The sequence below is a fragment of the Lissotriton helveticus genome, chromosome 1_1 (genome assembly GCF_964261635.1).
Source record: "Lissotriton helveticus chromosome 1_1, aLisHel1.1, whole genome shotgun sequence".
Classification (NCBI taxonomy): domain Eukaryota; kingdom Metazoa; phylum Chordata; class Amphibia; order Caudata; family Salamandridae; genus Lissotriton; species Lissotriton helveticus.
The window spans coordinates 1,821,343,434-1,821,366,697 of NC_136057.1; the positions used below are offsets into that span (position 1 = coordinate 1,821,343,434).

General features: G+C 47.3%; 1 protein-coding gene across 4 annotated transcripts in view; it reads right to left on the reverse strand.

Annotated features, from left to right (window-relative positions):
• The window catches only part of NR5A2 (nuclear receptor subfamily 5 group A member 2), a 354,769-nt gene that overhangs the window by 231,151 nt on the left and 100,354 nt on the right, over positions 1 to 23,264 (reverse strand). For 2 of the 4 annotated variants that reach the window (XR_013594278.1, XM_078641008.1), the window contains exons 2-3: positions 10,082 to 10,192; positions 88 to 206 (exon numbers count right to left, since the gene is read on the reverse strand). Coding sequence is in view for 3 of the 4 variants with exons in the window: in XM_078641008.1 (XP_078497134.1) it covers positions 88 to 206; positions 10,082 to 10,192 (230 nt within the window). In the remaining variant the exon portion in view is untranslated. Of the gene's footprint in view, positions 1 to 87; positions 207 to 10,081; positions 10,193 to 12,996; positions 13,090 to 23,264 lie in introns of those variants that run through there. The other 2 variants (XM_078641014.1, XM_078641017.1) reach the window with 2 other exon arrangements.

Consider the following 23,264-nt stretch of genomic DNA (forward strand, 5'->3'; position numbering starts at 1 on the left):
CGACATATGCATGCCCAAAGTCAAACCACGTTTTCAACTTTTTTTAACTGTGTTAAATGCATTTAGTTAGATGTTCCGATACCCTACCTTGCAGCTTTCACAAGTCAGGAGCCCATAGTGATAACCCGACACCTTGTCGCCACAAACGGGGCAGAGTTCTTCCAGATCTTCATCGTAGGAGTAACTCACCATTTTATATTGAGACACTACAAGAAAGAAAACATGCTTGCACTTAATTTCTTATTGGCCAGTGATACAAATGGAGAAATGTTCTAACTGTGTAATTCACAAATACTGGTTAACCAAAGCCAGTCACATAAATTACAGCCACACATCACAATTTTTGAGTACTTGCAGACAAAATAAAGCAACTTGACTTTTTTATGCAGCTGTAACAGATTGCAAATTAAGTGTTTTTCTTTAAAAGTGTTCAAGATTTCAAAATCAGGTGCAGTAAGATTTTACACAGACGGGTCTCATTTATGAGAAGTGTTGCATCGCTGCGTGAAAGCAGCGATGCAAAACTGCTCAGTGCGCCCTCCTTGCGACATGATTGATTCATCATATTTACTGTATGACGAATCATGTCACAAGGAGTTACAGATACGTCCGAAATTTGGACGTATCTGTAGGTGCAAAAGTAGCACATTGCAGGGGTGTGTCTGAAAACAGACTCATCTCCAGCAATGTTTCCTTTTAGATGAGCCCCACGTGAAAGGGCCTGATTCACCCTTACGCCTACCATTAGGCAAGCGTAAGGTTTTCACGCAATGACATCCTAGAAGTGTCGCACTGAAATCTTACAGATTTCAATGTATTACTTCTATGAGGCGTTGATGCGGGCGAACGCCCACCCTGCACGCATTATACCTGACGCAGGTATGATGTAGCGCAGGGATTTACAAAGTGACACATTTGCCTAGATGCTGCACTCTGTAAATAGGGCGCAACATGGCACATAATTTATGCCGCTGTTGCATCACAAAAAGTGACGCACCGGTTACACAAAAGTGTCTCACAGGCTCATAAATAAGCCCCACGATGTTTTAGTAGCCTGTTGTGTGTAATTCAGAGCCACAAAGTTGCCCTTTTTTATTTTACTCTGTCCAGGTAATGGGAAGAGTTTTGGTGTACTTAGAGACGATAACAATTATTTTTTGTAAAGAAGTGTTTTCTCCTGTTGACGTACCTGGAAAGTTTTCGTGTTAAAGGTAAACCACTGTTACACCTCCTTGATTTTACTGACTTGCGATTTCATACACTTTCGTTGGTCTGAGTACCTATGTAATATCTGTAAATAAAAACTCACACGGGCCACTACGGTAAGAAGGACATTTTCACATTGGAGAATGTTAAAAAATAAGTTATCAAATATAATTTTTATGAACATGAGAGGGTGCGCAAATAAAACTAGAAGGGAGGCCTCAACAGCCCAAAGGGGTTTATTTGGAGGGTCTCCTTGGTACTTTTTGATAGATTTCACACATAAAAATAAAGGGAAATTTTACTACTTAAGCAAACATGGGTCCGAAAACAACTTTTAGCCAGTCCCGGACATGGGATATTCGGTTAGTAAGGGGATCATATTTAAATAATCTAGTTTCTACCATGTGTAATGATATCCCCTTTGTGGATTCTGCCCCCAAACCTCAGTCTCATTACAGTAAATATACTTTAAAATATTTAGTTAAAAATAAAATGGTATCATAACTTTCGTGTAATATGAAACTAACTTTGATTGTACTGATTCAAGAAAACGGAAAAAGTGAACAATTAAAATTCAATTATTTGTTTAACTAAATGTAGTAAATCCTGGCAAAAATTCAGCTTTTCAAATGATATTTTAGGACTTCGTGGGTGAGGGTGAAGGATTTGTGGTGACAGTTCTATCGGCCTTCAGAGACTTGTCAACATTTTCCGATGGTGGCCAAATGGAAAGTGACTATGGAAAGTCCCTGCACTCTGAGATACAGAACATTGATTTCAGAGATCAGAGCACACTCATATCTTCCAGTGAAATGGCACTTTACTGATACCGCTCTTTCTGCAGTTCAGGGATTTGCTGTGGCATGGTTCTGAATAATACTAGGTTTAAAACGTCCAATTCTAAGCAAATTCTCTAACTTGGAGCTGTTGTAGTTTTAGAAGGTTGTATGCCAGCATAGAGATATAAAATGTTGTCAGGCATAAATTTAACGCCCTGAATAATTCAGTAATAGTGCTCCATTTGGGTGCAAATGTTCTATGATTAATTCCAACAATACGGTGCAGCCCTGCGTTTCCCTCTGCGCTCGTGCTAAATTTAGCTGACTAGTGCCAATGCAGGTACCCTTGCACCATAGTGCAAGGGTGCCTGCGTTGTGGTGAATGATTGTTTATGTGCACAAAGGGACATCTTCCTGCACATAAACAATCAATCATGCATGGCGGTTTGCTGTTTTTATGTGTGCTGCACAATGCAGCACACATAAAAACAGCAAAAACAAAGAGAAATAATGAATTTCTCCTTGTTGCACCCTGTTAAGACCTGGTTGTCCCTGGTCTTAATGTTGGCTCTGCCTCATATTTATACCCCCCCTCCCTTGTAAACATAGGGCAGTGTCAAAATCAATGGGTCTAGCATCAGAACGCCCACCACAACACCCATTGCCCTCCCCTTTCACGCTAAGTATAGCATGAAAGGGGCCTTATTTATAAGGCAGCGTTAAGCCACGTTAAGTGGCTTAAAACGAATCCCGTATCGCCACCACAACAACAAAATGAGTGACATTATGGTGGCAATAGGGGCTTGTAACTAAGTATGCCCCTACTTTTTTCCAGACAATATTTATGCCACGATAGAGTATTGGGTTTGTTAAAGCGCTCAAGTATAATTTGGACTAAACTACTCCAACCAGTGAGATACTTATCAGTCAACATATGGCATTGTATTGCTGCTGCCTTTGCCTTAGAGTGCTCAATAATAGGCATGTTTATTATATATGACGTTAGGCATGTCATAGCCCCCTCTCGCCAGCCAGTAGACATTTCCCTTGAAACAGAATTGTGGGCAAAACATATACAAAAAAGGTAAAAGTTACACAATCAAATACAAATCCATACTGTCAGTACAGATGTTAAGGACATATTAGAATTATAAATACAGGCAAAAATATAAAGGTATATCATTTATTCAATATGTATGTGTGCATCCATTTTTAGATGTGATGATAAATCGATAAAGCCATTTAAAATATATGGAATCATATACTTTTATACAAACAAAAACATGCGCATATGCACGCACATATTGATAAAGTATATACATACGTTCACACACGAATAAGATGTCCTATTAGGTAGGTGTAGAGGTAGTTTATTAAAGGCATAGACTGATAAGCAGATAGTTTGAACGGTCAACATATAGATACGTAGAAGATAGACAGACAGACAGACAGACAGACAGACAGACAGACAGACAGACAGACAGACAGACAGACAGACAGATAGATAGATAGATAGATAGATAGATAGATAGATAGATAGATAGATAGATAGATAGATAGATAGATAGATAGATAGATAGATAGACAGACAAACAGACAGACAGATCCCGTGGTGATCCTAAGTAAGGGAGTCAGACACACTGACTGGACTGACTAGCTGTTGGACTGACAGGCGAGGGGGTGAATGAACGAATAGCCAACATTTTTAATTGAAATGCATACAGATGGGAAAATAGAATAATAGAGCCGTAGACAGAAAGATGGTGGTTGACTGGTAGGCGTGCAGGTTGATGTAAACACGTTGTGGGCGGATGAATATATGCATGTATGGTAAATCGGAGTTGCCTACCTATACTAGTCTGCAATGAACGAATGGAGACAGAAGGTGACTTACCGCGGCAGCAGGCGCTGTAGTGCTTCATGTGCCCGGCAGCCCTGCACAGATGCAGTGTGATCCTCAGCAAAGATCGAGAGAGTTAAATTGTGAGCGACTCTCCCCCGCGAGCCCTGGGGACCCCCGCGCCAGAATCAGGACCGCTCTCAGACCATCGATCCGTCAGAGTGGAGGGGACGGGCAGAGCAAACACTCCCCGCGGTGCTGGGACTGGCCCTTCAGTGAGCGCCGAGCAGTCTCGGGTTCAAACATGAATGAGGCAGCCGCTGGGAGAGGATCACTCAATGAAGGCACGAGAGCACATGCCTAGGATGCGCCGGGATCAGTGGGGCCTTGGCTTCCGCGCCTGATCTGAGGGTGAGACCCACGCGAAACAGCCCTTCCTATCCCGGACAACCCTCATATATTCCAAAACTATCCCTCCCGATCTGAACTCCCCCTTAGCCATCGGATCGAGTCGCCTATCGATCCCAAAGCGACGCTTGACCCCACCCTGTCCCAGCGGGAGTGGGTGAGTGCCAGGCCTCCGCCAGGGTGAGCATCAAATACTGGGTGCCAGTCACAGAGATTAGACGAAGATCACACAGCTCTTAGCCAGCGCTGGGATGTTGCAGGCACTGCCTTCCAGCACAGGTCAAACACCACAGCGCCCAATATCTCTCTTTGTGCTGTTGCAATATCTGCCTGCTGGGGAATCACCACTCACAGTAACGGCCACGCCACGTCACTCGTGCGTGGCCCTCACGTGCAGTTCAGTGACTGTGCAGCTGCTCAGATAGGAAGAAGGCAGTGCACACTTTGAACATGAGTGTAGATTTAAAGAGTAGAAGAGAAACAATCTAGACCAGGCCTGGGTTAAATCCCGACACCCCCTCACCCACCCCGGACCCCTTCAAAAACGGCGTGAACGCCCCGAGCCTCCGCCGCCTCATTTGACAAAACTCAGCCAAGATGGATGCATTGCTGAATGGATGTGTGTGTTAATGATGTGTCTGACACAGAGCAAACCTTAAATTAAATGTCAGTAGGTACGCCTACTTTTTTATAGAGAGTGGATTTAGCAAGTGAAGTGACTGGGATCTCGCAATTAGATCAAGTGGAGACGCCAAGAATTCCAACGCGAGCCTCCTGGACTGTTTGTTCCCTTTCGCCTCCCAAATGTAGGGAATCTTCATAAACAAAGACATCAACAGGTCTGGTGGGAATGGAAACGTTGCATTGTTACGTCTACTTTCCTGTGTCATGTTTTTGTTTGTTTTGCAGTTTTATATAGCGCTCACTCTCGCCCCGCAGGCATCGGAGCGCTTTTACATGAGCACCAGTTGCATTACACAATGGCACATGCATTTTGGTAGGCACAGGAAGATTAGGTGGTTTGCCCAAAATCACAGGATGTTGAGGTGACGCTGAGACTCGAACAGGGTTCCCAAGATGAAAAGTTGGCAGGTCTGACCCTTACGCCACGTCCTCTATTGGCTGCCAAGCACTCAGATCGTGGTCAGTGGATGCAAGGATGCAAGTTAACTTTCAAACTAGTTGGGTATGTTGGTTCTCTAGTGTAATCTACAGAGCCCTGGGAACCAGCGCTTGGAGGTGTTGTGTCACGCATCAGTGTGGATGTGATCGCTACGAGCTAGCCTACTTTCTAACGCATAAACAGTAACTTGTGTGATCTGCTTACACGTCAAGAAAAAGTGTGAACGTGTTTAAACAATGCAGTAGTGCAGACACCGACGGATCAGCCTTATAGTAAGATGTAATTATCAAGTTTTGAATGGCTCTAAGCGTCCCAAAGAGCGTACTGTCAATTAAAGAAGCTAGGCACAAGATCACACAATGTGGTCGGAAGACTTATCCGCCGGAACACTTGTCAGCTTGACTGCGTGTTGCCACCCCCACCAAAGTCGTTCGAACGTCACCCATTCCTCGTGAGAAAAAAAAAAGAAAAACTGGGGATAAGGGGCTGGAAAGTAACAGTACTTCAAACACAACACAACAGAACAGCCCAGAGTCTGTCAATCAAGAAAGAGCGGGACACATTGTATGTCCGGAGGAGCGGCAGCTTTCAATATCGTATCGGTCTGTAGGGTGGGCCGAGGTGCCCAGCAGGGGCCGAGGAGGCGCTAGAATCGGGCTGTACAGCAGCCTTCTTTGACTGCGATGGCACCTCTCTGTGGACCAACGCTGAACACACACACGAACGAAGACATTTTAACGTATAGAGATATAATTATTGAAATGTGATTCAATTACTTGACACAAAATGCCGTTCACCACGCACATATACATAACACACACATCCCAAACATATACATAATGTGTCAATGCACAATATATATTATATATGTGCGCACACACACCCACGCTCATATATATATATATACCCACCCGTGTGTATATGTATGCACATAAACGCTCCCTTACACTCACAAAAACACCTGTAAATATATAGATATATCAGCATACACACGGATATAACATGCATATATGGTTGCACGCATATTTAGACACACATAAACACCCTTACAAATGCGTCATATATATACATACATATATATTTTATACATATACACGTGTGCGTAGGAATGCACTCTGAAGCATACACTACCCTCACACACGTGGATATATTTGGAAACGTCCTCTCACGGAGACAATGCACACGCACGGTATGCAGCAACAGATGTTTAGACATACAAATATGTATTCACATACATACAATAAATAAACGTGCTTCTCGCACAAAGATGGTAATTTCTTGAACAGTACACACGCAGTCGCATGCACATATCTAAAGGCACACGCGCGCCTAACAGGAAATAAATGAGATTTCGCGGGCTCGGCTCATTTTAAGTCCGAAGGCTTCTTAAATCGGCGGCCCCGACCCACGCTCCGCGCAGCCGAAGTGGAGGAGCCTCGGCTTCCTGCTCCCGGCGGCACCGCTGCCGCGGCGAAGCTCTTGGTGGGAAAGGAAACGCGAGACGTGGCAGCGATATAAAGAAAGAGTGAATAAAAAGTGGGTTCGTGGAAGTCACCGGCAGTGAGGGAGCTCAGAGACGCCTCCCTTGGCACCCCAAAACACCCGCCGTGGAGCCGCGCTGCCCGCCACGCCGTGCTGCTCCCCAAATGTCTAAACAAACTTCAAATATCGGACTTAAAGGGTGGGTGGGGGGGGGGAAGGTGATGGATTTGGCTTCCTACGCAACCCACCGTGGGGCTGTGCACGCCCACGGCTCGGCTCGCAGACGGCCACGTGCCACGTCCCACCCCAAAAAGTTAGAGCTACTGAAACCCCCCAATTCAGACACAGACCGGGGGCTATTGAGAAAGTCAGCGCGGGTCACCTCACACCCCACAGACGTCTGCGAATTTAAGGGGGGCGGGGGGGGGGGTTCGTCGAAGATCCCCCAAGTGGGCATCCCTGCAGCAACACAACCAATCTACTTTTAAACCTCCCCCCAAGCACAGAGGTGGAAGGAAGGATGTCTTGCGTGTCGTCCGGTGAGCAGAACACACCTGTAATTTTCAGAAACTGATTCAAGCACAGGCCGCGGGGAACACAGCATGTTTACAAACAAGTCAACGCCTTCAAACATCGAGCAGACCAGTTTTCCCCAAACTATGCAACTCCACCAAAGCCCTGGTGGACCTACAGGAAGTATATGTCGCATCACACCCTTCGCTCCTTTCCCACAGAGCTGGAAATATATATTTTACCCAAAACAATTTAATGTCCCACATGGAAAAATAAACAATTTCACCACAAAGAATCGCCTTTTTTTACAATTAAAAAAATGTATAAGTACATTTGCTGTAAAATTGCCTGGCACGCAGGTTATTTTAACTTGTGGATGGTTTACACATTGATCGAGCTTTTAAAACTTACACATACACTGCAGAGCAAAGTAAAGTGTTCGCAACTTCATATAAATGTGTATGAGATAGATAGATAGATAGATAGAGATAGATAGATAGATAGATAGATAGATAGATAGATAGATAGATAGATAGATAGATAGATAGATAGATAGATAGATAGATAGATAGATAGATAGATAGATAGATAGATAGATAGATAGATAGATAGATAGATAGATAGACAGACAAACAGACAGACAGACAGACAGACAGACAAGCGGACAGGAGTTTTAAGAGGAAGGTGCTATTAAAAAGCAGGCGCTGGCGACCTTTCCACAAGAGGGCAACACAGCCCATTACTGCTGAGCCATCGGGCCATTAACCTGGGTGGGGGGTGGGCACATGTGTGTGGGGGGAGGCAAAGTGACGAGGCCTGATGCTCAATTAGCTGATATTTGGGGAGGGTCCCTTTTCCGTTTTCACCTGTCTAGATCGCAGCTGACTCCAGTGGGTTAATTATACAAGCTTGGGTTTTTTATACAAAAAAAGCAAAGACAGGAATCAAGATCCCTGCCTAGATATGTTTTCGCATGTTAGATTAGTTTACAATTTTATACAGAACAAAACAAATGAAAACCCTCCTAAATTAGACCGGCTGTCTACTAAGAAAAGCGTATTTTGAGGTAGAGATTCCCATTAGCCAAACGTCTTTCAGTATTTACCGCCGCCAAGCACATAAACACCGGCCACATGCCCGGGCAGCTGTGTGTGTGTGTGTGTGTGTGTGTGTGTGTGTGTGGGGGGGGGGTTATATTTTGAAAGAGCCACATGTTTTTGTTTCTTGGAAGGTTCTACCACTTTCGCATTTGCCGGGACATTTTCAGAGCTGGCAATGGGACTTCAAATCGTTTAATTTAAAAAAGATGAGTCTTTAGGCTGCTGGTCAGAGGTGACATTAACTCGATCTCCATATCCTGATCTTGGAGACTACCTGTGCTTGCTGGTGAAGTGGGGAGACAAGTGGCTTCACGGGTTTGGTGGCGTCATGAATCTGGGTGGAGGTGACTTAAGATCGGCGGACTCTGGAGTAGCTGAGTAATTAGGATACATGTGTCTGAGTTGGATGGTGGGGTGGAGGTAGGTGAAGGTAGGTTACGTTGGGTGGAGTTTGTTCGAGGTGGCCTTAAGTGGTGCAGTGAAGATAGGTGGTGGGGTGAAGCTGGATGGTAAGGTAGGGGTTGGTGGTTGGTGGTTGGACTTCAGTGGTGTGGAGTTTGGTGAAGTTGAAGATGGGGTGGAGTTTGGTGTTAGGAAGGAGTTTGGTGTGAGGGTGGAGTTGGATGGTAAGGTAGGGGCTGGTGGTTGTAGTAGGTTGGAATTCGGTGGTGTGGAGTTTGGTGAAGTTGAAGATGGGGTGGTGTTTGGTGTTAGGATGGAGTTTGGTGGTAGGGTGGAGTTTGATGGTAGGGTGAAGTTGAAGATGGGGTGGAGTTTGTTGAAGTTTAAGTGGAGTTTGGTGAAGTTGAAGATGGGGTGGAGTTTGGTGTTAGGATGGATTTTGGTGGTAGGGTGGAGTTTGATGGTAGGGTAGGGGCTGGTGGTTGTAGTAGGTTGGACTTTAGTGGTGTGGAGTTTGGTGAAGTTGAAGATGGGGTGGAGTTTGGTGTTAGGGTGGAGTTTGGTGGTAGGGTGGAGTTGGATGGTAAGGTAGGGGTTGGTGGTTGTAGTAGGTTGGACTTCAGTGGAGTGGAGTTTGGTGAGGTTGAAGATGTCATGGAGTTTGGTGTTAGGATAGAGTTCGGTGGTAGGATGGAGTTGGATGGTAGGGTGGGGGTTGGTGGTTGTAGTAGGTTGGACTTCAGTGGAGTGGAGTTTGGTGAGGTTGAAGATGTCATGGAGTTTGGTGTTAGGATAGAGTTCGGTGGTAGGATGGAGTTGGATGGTAGGGTGGGGGTTGGTGGTTGTAGTAGGTTGGACTTCAGTGATGTGGTTTGGTGAATTTGATTAATGGGGTGGAGTTTGGTGGTGGGATGAAGCTGGGTCGTGAACTGGAGTTGGGCTGCAGGGTAGAGGTGAGTGATGGAGTTAGTTTGACTTTAATTGTTGTTGTTTGAGCTTCTGTTGTATGAATTTGTGGGGTGGAGTTGGGCGATCATGAGTGGTGTTGTTGACCTGAGGGTGGGTATAGGGTGAACCAGGGAGGCGTGGTAGAATTATGTGTACTTGAGAGGTATAAGTAAATGGGTGTATGTTTGCTAAGAGTTGGTCTGAGGGATGGCGTTGTGTGGCAGGGTAGGATCATTGAGTGAAATGTGTTGAAGTTTGGTGGTAGTGCGTTTAAACTCACCTTGCATGTTGCTATCGGGCAGGCGCCCCCCAGGCTGCTCCCCTCGGGCGAGTCCCAGCGAGTCCGCCTCTAACTTGGGCAGCATCCCGGGTCCGTCCGGGAAAGTGGCACCTGCATAGGAAGAGTGGGCGTTAATGCAACAGAAAAAAACCACTACCATAAAATGCAAAGAGCGTATCAGAGTTTTCACAGCCAACTAAACAAAAAAAGCCACCTTAACTCCCAGAAAAATATCGTGACGCCAAGAGTAGTATAATTGACATAGAGAATTATTAAATCACCCCAGCACCAACAGATCGACACTGCCAGGTCGGGTGATAGCCGCACAACAAATCACTACCACCACCCCAACACCCACAGACTGTAACATCACAGACAGAGCCACACACGCCACCGCCACACTCACAGGCAGTATCATCTCAGGCAGAGCAGGCGTTCAACGCACGGACGACCAGCAAAAACTACCCAGCACTTGTTGAAAACTTCATCGCAGCTACCGGGGGCGCTACAGGCGAGAACCCAGCAAACACCTATAATAAATACCGACGTCGCCGCTGGGGCTGCTGACGTGTGTGGGGGTTTGGGAAAGGGGGGGGGGGGGCGAGGGGAGACAGATTTGGCACAAGAAATTAACCAACTCGACACCACAGCCTATGCACAATTACGCTACCATAGAGAGAGAATGAAAGAAAAAGTTGCCCATAAAACAAACAAACGAACACACACATATAAATAATGGAGTTAAAGAGACAGGTTACTGCTTGTCAGTAAGTGCCGTGCACGAATCTGGAACACCACAAACCACCCGCGGAAACAGTGACAGATAGCATGAAGAACGCCCGGCGCAAACAATAACATAATCAAACAGTACACAAAACAGATCCACACTCACATGGGCCGTAGGTCGCCCTGCTCGAGCGCACGCTGAAACACACAACTGGAATTATAGTGAGATCAAGCGCTGGAAAGCGCTATGGCGGCATAGGATTACTTAAAAAGACGCTATGCACATGCCCGCAACATAAAATTACTTCTAGACCAGAAACGAAACTTCGACACTCGCATGTTGGCAACCACTCACGGCTCAGCGGCGCTCAGAAATGGTATTTTTATTTGGGAGCGCAGGGAATCCGCATATACAGTGCCCAGCGTGCACACATAATTTAACCCGGGAGGCGGACATTGCGGGGAATAAATAAACTCTTAAAAAACTGCCGACCAGAACGAACAATTCATGAGAATGAGGCTGCGTTAAGGAGAGGGTGGCGCGTAGGCGCCTGTCCCCAAAATAGCCACAGAGGGACAGTGACATTCCACCAGCATAAGACACCAGGGCGGAGAAACCTAAGTGTGAAATCTGATACTGGTTGCCTCGCTTACAAAGTCGAACAGCTAAAGCGCCCCGTGCCACCCCGAGCACAAACACTCTCCAAACTTCCTCTACCCGAAAAAAACAAACCACTGCCCGCCAACCGCAGACAAATCAGGCATTACTGGAGGGGGCAAAGGTGAGCCTCGTGTGCGCAGGAAAACAGCCAAGGGGGCGCAGGGAGAGCCCACGCACTGCCCTGCACCAAACTCAAAACATGGGGTGGGCGTTCTTTTGAGACAACTGTCTGGGCAGAGACAAGCCGCACTCTGTGCCAAGAGCTAACCCCAGCTAAAGTGGGCATTACAACTGCCGGGCAGGGGTGGCGGTTGGAGTGGAGAACTGGTGAACAGACCACCACTGCCCTGAATGCGGGCATCCTTTGAGGGGGGTATCCCAAACCGAGCAGGTATTGGGTGAGAATAGAAGAACGCCCCCCAACACACACACACCCGTACCACACTCCACAGCTGTCGTCTATACCACCACATGGTGGGCACAGTCAGTAAGCACGGGCACAGCGAACTGGTGGGCAAACTCCATTTCACCAACTACAAACACCTTCGTTACAGCTACAGCGAGCATTGTCGGTAGACAGACTCACGACCATCAAGAACTCCGCGCATCAGCTGACACCAGTATCGTCATACTCACAGCGGGCATTATCGCCACGTAGTGTTCCAAACATTAACAGGATCTACCAGATGCAGATAACAGCAGCCCAGCCAGAGCAGGCATTACTGAAGACACAGTCACAAATACATGAACGAACTCGACCAGACAGAAATGACAGCAGCACCCAGAGAGAGAGAGCGGGCATTATTCAAGATAATGGCACGCATGTCAATACCAGCTGCAAAGTCACCCTCATAAGAGCGGGCATTATTAGAGGGTTAGAGACCAACATCACCAACAGCCATCCACCAGAAATAAACTACATCATCCTAGCCAGAGGGGCATTGTAGACTCACAGCGGCAAAGCTAACAAAACCTATCTGCAGATATAAATCATGTGCTTTATTCCAGAGGGTCATTATTGGAAGATAACAAGAGCCACAGTAAGGATTATCATTTTAGAGCGACATTGAGAAGAACAATGCCAGTCAGTGCCCACCGTTCACACGCAGAGTGAGTCCCCGTGGCGGGCATCCGTAAAGCGGGGTAGGGCTGTTTCCTGGCATTCAGACATGCACAGGGAAGGCATTAATGCACCACAGAGCAGCTGCACTGACAAACCTATCATTAGTACAGATGTGTGCGAGTGGCGGGAGGGGTGGAAGCAAGGTGTGATACTGGGCGAAGGGGTGAAAGCTCAGCACCGCTCGACCCCCGGGTACAAGTCTGAGGTTGGCGATGGGGGCTGAGGAGCCCCACACCGTGCCACGGAGAGTGGCACAAAGATAGGTGGCAGCACCCCTCACCCGGGTGGAAGGGGTCGCCTCTGAACCCCCCATGCCCATATAAAGTTCTGCGCGCGGGACCTCTGAGTGGCAGACCCTGGCACCGACCCCCCACGGGTGAGCCCCCTGCTGCTGGCTGTACTCACAGGTCCTCCCGTTGTCCCCTCCTGTGGTGGGCCCCCGGCTCCTCTCCTCGCCCGGCCGCCCGTGGCTCTCCCACTCCCTCGGAGCTCCGTGCCTCGATGCGCCCTCTGCCCTCCCTGCCAGCCCTCGGCGCTCAGAGCGCAGTGCTCCCACCCGGCCGGGACCATTCCAGCCGCGCCGGGGCCGCTGCGCGCTGATTGGACGCCTGCGCGTGACGTCACTGCCCCAGGGGGCTGCATTGAAGCCCGCTCCTTGATGCACACACTCACCGGCGAGAGTGGAGGCACCGTGTCTGGAACAAGGAGGGAATACCACACTGTAATCACGGCGGGGGCCCGGAGGGATGTAAAGTGGAGAGGACAAGAAACCAGGGCGAGGAAGTGCATAGGGTCTAATGGAGTGCAATGCACAAGAAAGTGCCACAGTGAGGCACAACACACACAGTTAATCTGCACAGTGAGCTGGCTTTTATTAGCGCCCATTGGTGTGTGGTATGGAGGCTGCTGTTATAGCGCCTAGAGGTGACCAGTAAAGTAACGTGTTATAGCGCTCAGCGGCGATCAGCAGAGGAGCCGGGGTTATATAGCTCCCACATGTTGGGTCAAAGGTATTGGAGCTATAGCGTTTCGAGATGACTAGTGGAGGAGCTGGTGTTATAGCTCCCACATGTTCGGGCCAGAGGTATTGGAGCAATAGCGCTTCGAGATGACTACTAGAGGAAATGTAAATGACAGAGGAGCTGGCTGGTATTTTACCGCCCATCGGCGGTCTTATAGCGCCCTGGCGAGAGAGGCACAGCGAGGAACTGGAAGCATAAAGAATAAACGGAGTCACAAAATAAGAAACGAGAAGTATGATAACATAGCGCCCAGACATAGACGGCTGAGGAGCCCGTTTCGCAGCGCACACATAAAAGTCGAGCTGCTGTTCTAGCGCATAGATTCGAACGGCTGGGAGCTGCTGTCATAGATCAAAGGGGCCAGTGGCAGGGAAACCGGTTCTAGAGTGCCTAGAGTTCAGTCACATCAAAGGGAGCTAGAAGTGCGCGCGCACAGGTGTGAGTGCAAAGAGGCGCCGCACATATACGTGAGTGGCAGTTAAGCCGATCTCAGAGCACAACGAAGAGCTTGAGATACAGCGCCAAGAGCGGATGGTGAGGAACGAGGCACTAGAAGTGAAAACACAGAGGGAGGTGATGGCAGAAGAGCTGGAGCCGTGGCTTCCAGGAGTGAGTGGGCAGTGAGGTCAATCTCACGGATGAATGACTGAGTGAGTACCTACTGGGATATCAAACATAGGCGGTTTATAGAGCGCAGAGCTAGGGGCATTAGAAAATGGAGGCGAATGAGGACATCGGGCAAAACGCAAAGCGAAGATGCGTCGTGAAGAGCCCCTAGATGCAAGTGGTAAAGTTAGGCGCTAGCTAGAGGCAGAGGTCAAACACACTCTAAGGAGCTGGGTATATAGCACACAGAGGTATGTGGCAGAACGAGGAGCTACTGGCTTTGCGCACATATGTCATGGTGCAGCGAGCAACTGAATGTATAGTGCCCAAAGGTCAGCCGCGGTCGGTGGTGGGAGTACCTCAAAGGTGAGTGGGAGAGCGGGGACGTGTAGCCCGGTGTTTCTGCGCCCTGTGCGGGTGCACTCCCCCGCAGCACCACCCTCGCCTCATAACAGCACTGCACCGGGGTCAAGATGTTCACACACCAACATCAACGAGAAATCACCCACAATGACCCTTGTTTCTCAACCTTTGCTTCTAGGGTTTATTTTTTATGGGAGCATAATATTAGTCGCTTTCCAGGGTTAAATATATTTTGACCTCCGGCCGTACATTTTAAACATCTTACACACGCACCTTCAAGCTTGTGTACGTAAATTACCGACAGCACAAAGCTACATTCACCTGCATACACCTCACTGCCACCTACTGAAGGCCACTTTGTCGATATATATATATATATATATATATATATATATATATATATATATATATATATATATCTCACTGGAAAATTAAAAATATATATACGCCTTTTTGCGTGTGCATTTCAAAATTCGTTCCTTATTCACCAATAATGCCGTTTTTTGTGTGTTATAAATGAAGAACTTTAGAATCGACCCAGAAGGTGAAAAGTGCACTATTCGCCGACTGTTTCACCATGTGCAGCTTGTCGTTAAATGATGACGGGGTGGCTCCTACGGCCTTCCCTTGCGCCCCGGCTACAGAAGATGCGCGATTCATCTCGTCTCCGCCTTTTGTCTTTCTCGCACTCAATACAAATGTGCACTATTTCGTCCACGTTGACAGAGATTTACGATTATTTTACACGCACAACGCGGATATTTTATTCGCTAATTTCATGCTACCAATTTGTCGTTCCCGCGTCCTTCCCGCTTGATCAGATGTCCGGCCAAGAGCATTAGGTAACATTTTAAATAGTTTTACATTGGACAGGTGAGGGTGGCGCTCAATTAACGGAAAAAGCCCCTCCCAATATGCGAGCCATTCAACTCTGTTCAGTTTCCACACCTTCGTACCCAGACCCAGGCGACACCTTTGTAAGTACTCAAGTGATTGCAGGTATTTCTCTGTTAACTGTATTTCATTTAATTTTATTTTGTGCATTTTGAAACCTTGCCAGAAAATGTAATCTGGAAATCAAAATTTACTACACTGTTGTTTATTTGGAAACACCTACCTCGGCGTTACATTTTTACCTGATTTTTTGCTCCCTTCGTTCTTATTTTTGTTATTTCGTTTCTTTGTTTACCTTTGTTGATTTTAACTCTCTTTTCTTCTCTTATTTCGTTTTCGTTCCTTTTTCCTAACTTCACTAATATTATACCGCCTTCACTCATTTTCACTATTATTTATTTAGTTTCAAAAATGTTGTTTTTCATTTTCCTAATTTTTATTATGATTCTTTTTCCTCTCACAGGCCGTCCAGTAGACTGAGCGTATATGCAGCTGACCTTACTTCACCTGACAGTCACAAGACGGATATCCAGGCGGGCCAATCAGGTTCTCGCATTAATGGGGTCGCTGAAAGAGTGCCGTCATTTGGATAATGCTCCAAGTTTGTAAAGTGCGATATATAAGAGCCCCATAGATTCCCCCTCTCCCTCCTCCCTATTCCCCCCCCCCCCCCATCTCTCAATATTTCTCTCTGGCACTTCACTCCCCCTCTCTCCTGCCTCTCTCCTTTATTTTCTCCATCTCCCCCTTCTTCGTCCACTCCCTCTCCCAGGCTCAACCTCTTTCATTCTACCAATATACCCCCTTTCCTCTCTCTGCCAATCTTCCTGGACCCCCTTCCCTCGCCTGTTTCTGGTTGCCATTCCCGATCTCCTCACCCCGCTCCCAGGCACTCTCGGACCCCCCTCTCTTTCTTCTCCTTTCTCAGTTTCTTGACTCTCCCCGGCTCTCGTTTTGCTCTCTCCTCTCTAGTTGTCTTGCTCCATCCCATCTCTCACTTCCCTTCACCCCTGTACCTCTCCCAATCTCTCGTATCTCCCTTCTTCTGTCATCGTGTCTCCCTTCATCAGCTCTCTCCCCGCTCATTGTCAATTTTTCCTCCTCCTCTCTCTCCTCTCACACTCTCCTGATCTCTGTCTTGTCTCCCTCTCTTCACCCTCACCTCTCCCTCTCCTCGCCTTTCTGGTCTGATCACCTCTCTCTGTTATGGTCCTCTCGTATCTTCCTTCTCTCTCTCTCTTGTTATTTCTTCCTTTTGTTCTCTCCCTCGCTCACCCATCGCTCAATCTCTCTCCAGCCCCCCCCATACTCTGACCCGGTCTTCTCCTCTCCTTCACTTGCGCTCTTTCAGCTGAAATGTGCCAGGCTCCTGGCCTGGCCCGTTGATGTCAAAAGTGTTGGCAGCGTAGAGGTAGTACTGGCAGTGCTACAAAGGGTAGTGGTCAGGAGGGGCCAATTTACCTGCCTGGCTCCCGACTTCAGCCGCTACCTCTCCTCCGACGCAGAACCAGGAAGCACACAGGCCCCCAGACTTCCCTGGCCAATCACGACGCTGCGTACAGCAGTGCTGTGATTGGTCTGAGCGCCATGGTCCGGCGCTCAGAAAGGGACTGGGAGGCTGTGCATGTTCTCCACACAGGTTGTGCAATACTGCGGGTAGAGAACATGCAAAATACATGTGAAAGTTTGGCCAGCCGTCTCGGGTCCAGCTACCACTCCTCCTCCCTCGATGCCACAGGAACCCGGCTCACCCCACCCTACTCTAACCTGACTGCAACTGCAATACTAAAAACTAAATGATTATAGAGTTAATATTCCTTTGTACTGTTTTAAAGCAGTGTGGTGACATCAGGGACAAGTCCTAAAAAGTGGGGGGAAGCTGACGTCACAACAGGAAGTGACGTCACGAAAGGTGACTTGCACCAAGTTGTAGTTTATAGTTATCCAGCTCTCGGTAAAATATGTGGGGGGACGCCGTCCACCCGCGTGGTACCCCGACTCGAGCCCTGGGGTGACATTCATCCATAGCAGAGGAGCCGCCTATGGGTAGCGGTGGGGGGGCTGGAAGTGGTAGTGTTGGTGGTGATTATAGTAGGGGTGATCAAAGTCATTTCATGGTTAAAGTACTGGTAGTAGTAATAGAAATGGCAGCATTGGTTGTATGGATAGTGGTAGTTCAGGTTATGGTATAGGAGTGGCAGTCCGTGGCACAGGTGTGGTGGGTGTGGTAGTACTGGTGGTACTGCTGGTTTTGGGAGTAGTGAGTGGTTGCACTAATTGTAGTGAAGGCAGTGTCAGTAATGAGGTGGTAAAGTTGTGATGTGGTAGCAGTGATGGTAGCAGTAGTGGTGACCTAAGAGATGCTAGGTGTGGCAGTAGTCAGTTTGTGGAAGAAGTAGTAGTGGTCGCAAATATGGTATAAAAGTGCCCACACCCTTCCTATCCGTGTAAGGAAATGGTACTGATTCCATGTTCTGAAACAAGGGCCGATCTGTCATTGCAGACCATGGGCGCAGTAGCACACGTGCGCCCAGGTAGTGAGGAATACCCATGAGTGTTTTTGCTACGTATGAGGCCCCTAAAAGTTATTATGGGAAGTGGTTGCCAATGCTTTGCACTGCAAGGTGGATTACACTGGAGCAGCCTCATGGGGCCTTATTTATGAAAGCCTTGCGCCGCCGGTTCGCCACTTTTAAAATGGGAAAAAGTGACGCACCGGCGGCGCAAGGCCTTCATAAATAAGGCCCATGATGTTTTGTAGCCATGGATTCGCAGTGCCAAGCATTTCCATTGGTAACGTTTTTTTTGGCATAACTCACTTAGAAATGCCACTTATAGAATATGAACATTTAGATGCTCCAAGAGTCTTGGTGACCGGGGTGACTGGCTCCAGTGGACACCAGGGGTCGGTTGGGGCAAGCACTTCTTTGCATTCCCCAAACGACAGCCATAAATCACAGGCATCCCACGAGAACGGCAGACCTCTGCCATTTGAGGGCCGAATGGGATAGATTGAAGATAGACATTGTGACACTTAGCCTCTAGGGGCCGGATCATGGCCCCACTAAAGATTAAAATCTGCATCCCATGGCCCCAAGGCTCACAGGCTTGCAATTTAGGGGAGATATCTGTCGTTCAAAGGATAAGCCCCCTAAACCACAGACTTCAAAGACAGACAACAGTTTAACTACATGTGCCCTCCTTCAGCAAAAGGTGAGATACACATGTTGGGACAAGGGACGGAAGAACCTAGACTGCGTGGTGCACATTGCCAGAGGACTCTGTTGTGCACATGGAGGATAACTGTCTAAATGCAGACTGGTCTAGGCTGAGGACCGTTGAAGTGTCGCGCCATGAAGTGTGCTCTTCAAGGGCCCGACAGCAGGCCTTCTGTTCACCCGGAGATCTCAGGGACATCAAAGATCTCCCATGAGGGACCTGCACCTATACCTGTGACATCTGGAGATTGGTGGCTTCTCAAGTGCCCACCTCGGCTATTAAATCCAAACTGGCAGCGGGATGTGAGCGCGGATCTAAGACTACTGTCTGGAGACCAGACTGCCTAGTGTGGAGCCCCAGAATTCTTGCCCACACCTGAGGCATGTGGTTCCCGCACTGCGGGTACTGCAACACTCATAAGCGTCTAGTGGTGGTGAGTGGATTCACCGGTTGCGGGACCCCGTGTAGCCCGTTTAATTGATTGTGCCGCATTACTCTTGTGCGACACGCCGGCTGCATGCTTATTGTGTGTGATGTCCCATTCACAGCGTGCAACCCTCGGCGGTTGGGACATACTCGGAGTACTATCTCATTCTACCTCATGTGGCTCTGCTGAACTGGCACCTGTCATATTTGATCGGACTGGTCTAGTGCAACCTGGTTTATCTTGAACCAGACCTCATTTCGATTGTGTTAACAACTACAGGAGGCACCCCTAGTCTCAGTGGAGACCTGGGCAAATGTGGTACTATATAACAATGTCTTAACGGGAATCAATAAAGGGATACATTTCAAGAGATAACTTAATTATAATACACATTAAATGTTAAAAAGAATAGTCCAAAGAATATAATTTAATGTAGTAATATTGTCAAAAAGGACAATCAGATCAGATTAGCAAAATCAAGTTGCAGCATCAACCGTGTTTTTACAGTTGTGCATTAAAGTGAAATGGTGAACAGTTTGTGCTCGTGAAAACATATAAACCGTACAAGTAAAACAAGTAAAGAAATATAAAAAACAATGCTACAGCGTATTGGGTCAGAATTCCAACTGAAGTTATGCATGAACCTGAACAGCCAAGAAGAAATATAAAATCATGTCATAATTCAAAGCCCAAATTTTTGCTTGTGCAATTCAACAGCGTTTCAACCCTCATGACTTGAGGTCATCATCGGGACATAGAAAACACAGCAATGAGTGATAGCTGCCTGGATTAGTTGTGGGTATGTAAAAGGATTCGGACAAGGGTGTGGTGAATCCAAATGTCTAGGTGTCTGTCATTTGTTCACGACCTCAAGGGTACAGACATCCTTTTGTGATATATTGTACAAAAAACACAACCCACTAGTTGAGATAACCTCGGAAGGGGAGATTGTTTGAATGGAAAGGGTAAGATGTGGGTCCTGAAGAAGTACCCTGGAGTAAACTAATAAAACCAGAGAAGTAATGCGGTTCTCTCATTCCAACTGGATGGATGAGATTTCAGTTCTGAGAATGAGGGTCCTCATTCAGTTAATTGTAATAGGGTGAAGCAATTCTACCCCGAGGCACAACTTTTTAATCTGCCGGCATGCCGCGAGTGAGTGGGCTTTGAATTATGGCATGATTTTATATTTCTTTTCTAATTTACTGAGTTATGCATAACTTCAGTTTGAACTATGGTCCATGTGTTTTCCCTATGCAATTTCCCATAGGGATTTTAGACACCTCTACAGACTGAACCACTCAACATAATCACACCAAATATGGCAAAAAGTTAGCTATTGGTTCAGAAAGAGCCCTTTTTGTAATTTGGTTAAAATCTGCTCAGTCATTTTGGAGTTATTAAAGAAAAAATATTTATGTATACCTAGGGACACGGAGCCTCTGCTGATCCAAAAGATCTCAGGGTGAGATCTGATTGACTGCCACCAATTCAACCAGGAGGTTTTGGCAGCCATCTTGGGACTTGGGACTCAGCCCGAATCCCATAAAAAGGAGTGCAAAAATATCCCAGAAGGGGGCAGGGTAGTAATACCGCGACTCCCTAAGCTTGGTGGTGGGGCCAAAAACATTTTTTTTAAAACAGTTACAGTGAATTTGCGGAGGATCCACGTATCAGTGATAAAAAAAACAAGCACAGGCACATGCACTTGTTTTCTTGATGCCCCTTCCTGTTGGGCTGGGTACATGTGGGTGATTTTAGAAGCCTAATTGGATGACAGGGCACACATGTTCCCCTCACCAGGCTGATTTAGGCCCTGGGGACCCCATCCCCTCAGACCTGGCCGATAATACAACAGGGAGAGGGGGCAGAAACAGTCCCCTTCATGGGCTGAATGTGGCCCTGGGAGCACATCCGCCGGGGCTCATCCGAGACAACAAAGGTGGAGCGGTCTGTGCACCCCCCTCCCGGACCAATTTTGGCCACGGCAACCCCATCGTTCGGGGACAGACCGTGCTTTTAATGGTGAGGGGGTCAGTCAGCCCCCCCTCCTGGAGCCATTAATGGCCCTTGGGACCCCATCCCCCAAGGCTATGTCCGAGGTGCCTGCTGGGAGTAGACTTTTCATCTGTTTCCCTGCCCACTTTGAAGTGGTCAGGAAAACAAAAGAAAATATTGCTCCCACATGCAGGGAGCAGCATTTTTAACTGCGCCCTGTGTGCCTGAGCAATGCCGGCTCCCACTGGAGGTAGAAAGCTGGCTGGGCCTGCGGGAGCCTTGGGGCTTCCCGCGACCCCCAACCAGGAGATGGTGGGTGCCCTGGCTGGGCACCAGGGCACCCACCCTTTATTGACTGGTTCCTGAGGGATGGGGTCCCTGGGACAGAAATCAGCCACGGGTGGGCTGCATACCCCCCTCTCCCATTTATCAATGGCCAGGTCCCATGGAATGGGGTACTTGGGCTGAAATCACCATAGGGAGGGTGGCATCATGCCCACATTTAATAATTGGTTGCGCCCCAGTGGTTGGGGTCCCTGGATTTGGGTTCTCTGTGACTAAACTCGTCCTGGGGAGGGGCTACGTGCCCCCTCCCCATAATTACAGTGGTGGGCACCTGGGATGGGGTCCCCAGGGCAAAACAGCCCAGGAAGGGGGACACTTGGCCCCCTCCCCACAAAATGTACCGGACCCTAGGGGATGGGTCCCTGGGGCTTAAATCGGTTCAGGGAGAGGGGCTGTGTGCACCACCCCTTCCGGATTGGATGTCTTTCGGGGGTTGGCTGCATGGCCTGGCCATACGCATGGCCAATTGGATTAATGTATGGTAATTAAATATTACTTTACCTAAAAAAAAACTAGAAATTCCTTGAAAAACAAAGGTTACAGGGACGTTATAGTTACAAAACCGAATGAAAAAAACCTTAGAAATTCACAAAAAACAAAGGTTACAGGGATGTTTATAGCTTTGCATTTACATCTCCTAAAAGAATAGTTTTTATTAAACACACTTTTTCCCCATCTCCAGTGCCCTGACAACATCATCATGAGTCAACCAACTGATGTCAGTCTTTTAAGGCCACAGGATATATGGCCAATATTATGATCTAATTATATAAACAGCTTAAATTATATCTAAATTGACCGGAAAAAAACAAAGGTTGCAGCGAAGTTATAGTTAGGAAACAGAATGAAAAAAACATAGAAATTCACTAAAAAGTCAAAGGTTACAGGGACGTTATAGTTAGGTTCAGATTTTACACACACAAAACCATAGACATTCAGCAGTTATAGTTAGAGTTATTTCAAATTACTATAACTTGTACCCCAAGGTAACTATAAGTCGAGGCCTCGCCATGCACTGCTTATTGCCCCACATCTTACATCACTCATCACATCTTCTATGGCATCCTTGATAATATCACTTCAACGTTTGCTGTAAAATTTCGATGAGGAAACTGTGCATGGGTAGGATGCAAGTTATAGTTCTCCTAGAGCACGAGTTATACTTACATGAGATGAGTCTAACTATAACAACTCAATTTCTATGGTTTTGTGTATGTAAAATCTGAACCTAGTTATAACGTCCCTGTAAACTTTGGCTTTTTAGTGAATTTTTAAGTTTTTAAAAATGTTGTTTTTTAACTATAACTACCCTGCAACCTTTGTTTTTTTCTGTGAATTTAGATATAGTTTAAGCTGTTTATCTAATTAGAACACAATATTGGCTATTTACATTGCGGCCTTAACAGATTGATATCTGTTCATTGACTCATGATGATGTTGTCAGTCAGTGTTCATGGAACTCCGCGTAGTGCAAATAAGCCTCTGCCGCACTAAGTGGAGCTCCGCAAGCGGCAGAGTGCATTAGATAAATGCTGTTTGCGGTGATTTACAGTGCTGGGTGTTTGTCCGCACTGTGCAATCATCGCAAACACCACCATGCACAGCGCACGCAGGTGCAAGCGGTTGCTGCTTCCTTTCTGCCTCTCAAGTACATTTTTTACTCGAGTTCCAGCTTTTTCAAAGTGAACGGGCGGTTTCTCAAAGCGAGCGGTCGCAAACATATGCGACCACTCGCAATGAGAATTCCGACCGCCAGCATTGAGCAATGTCACCTGGGGGTTGATTTTCCACATTAGTGC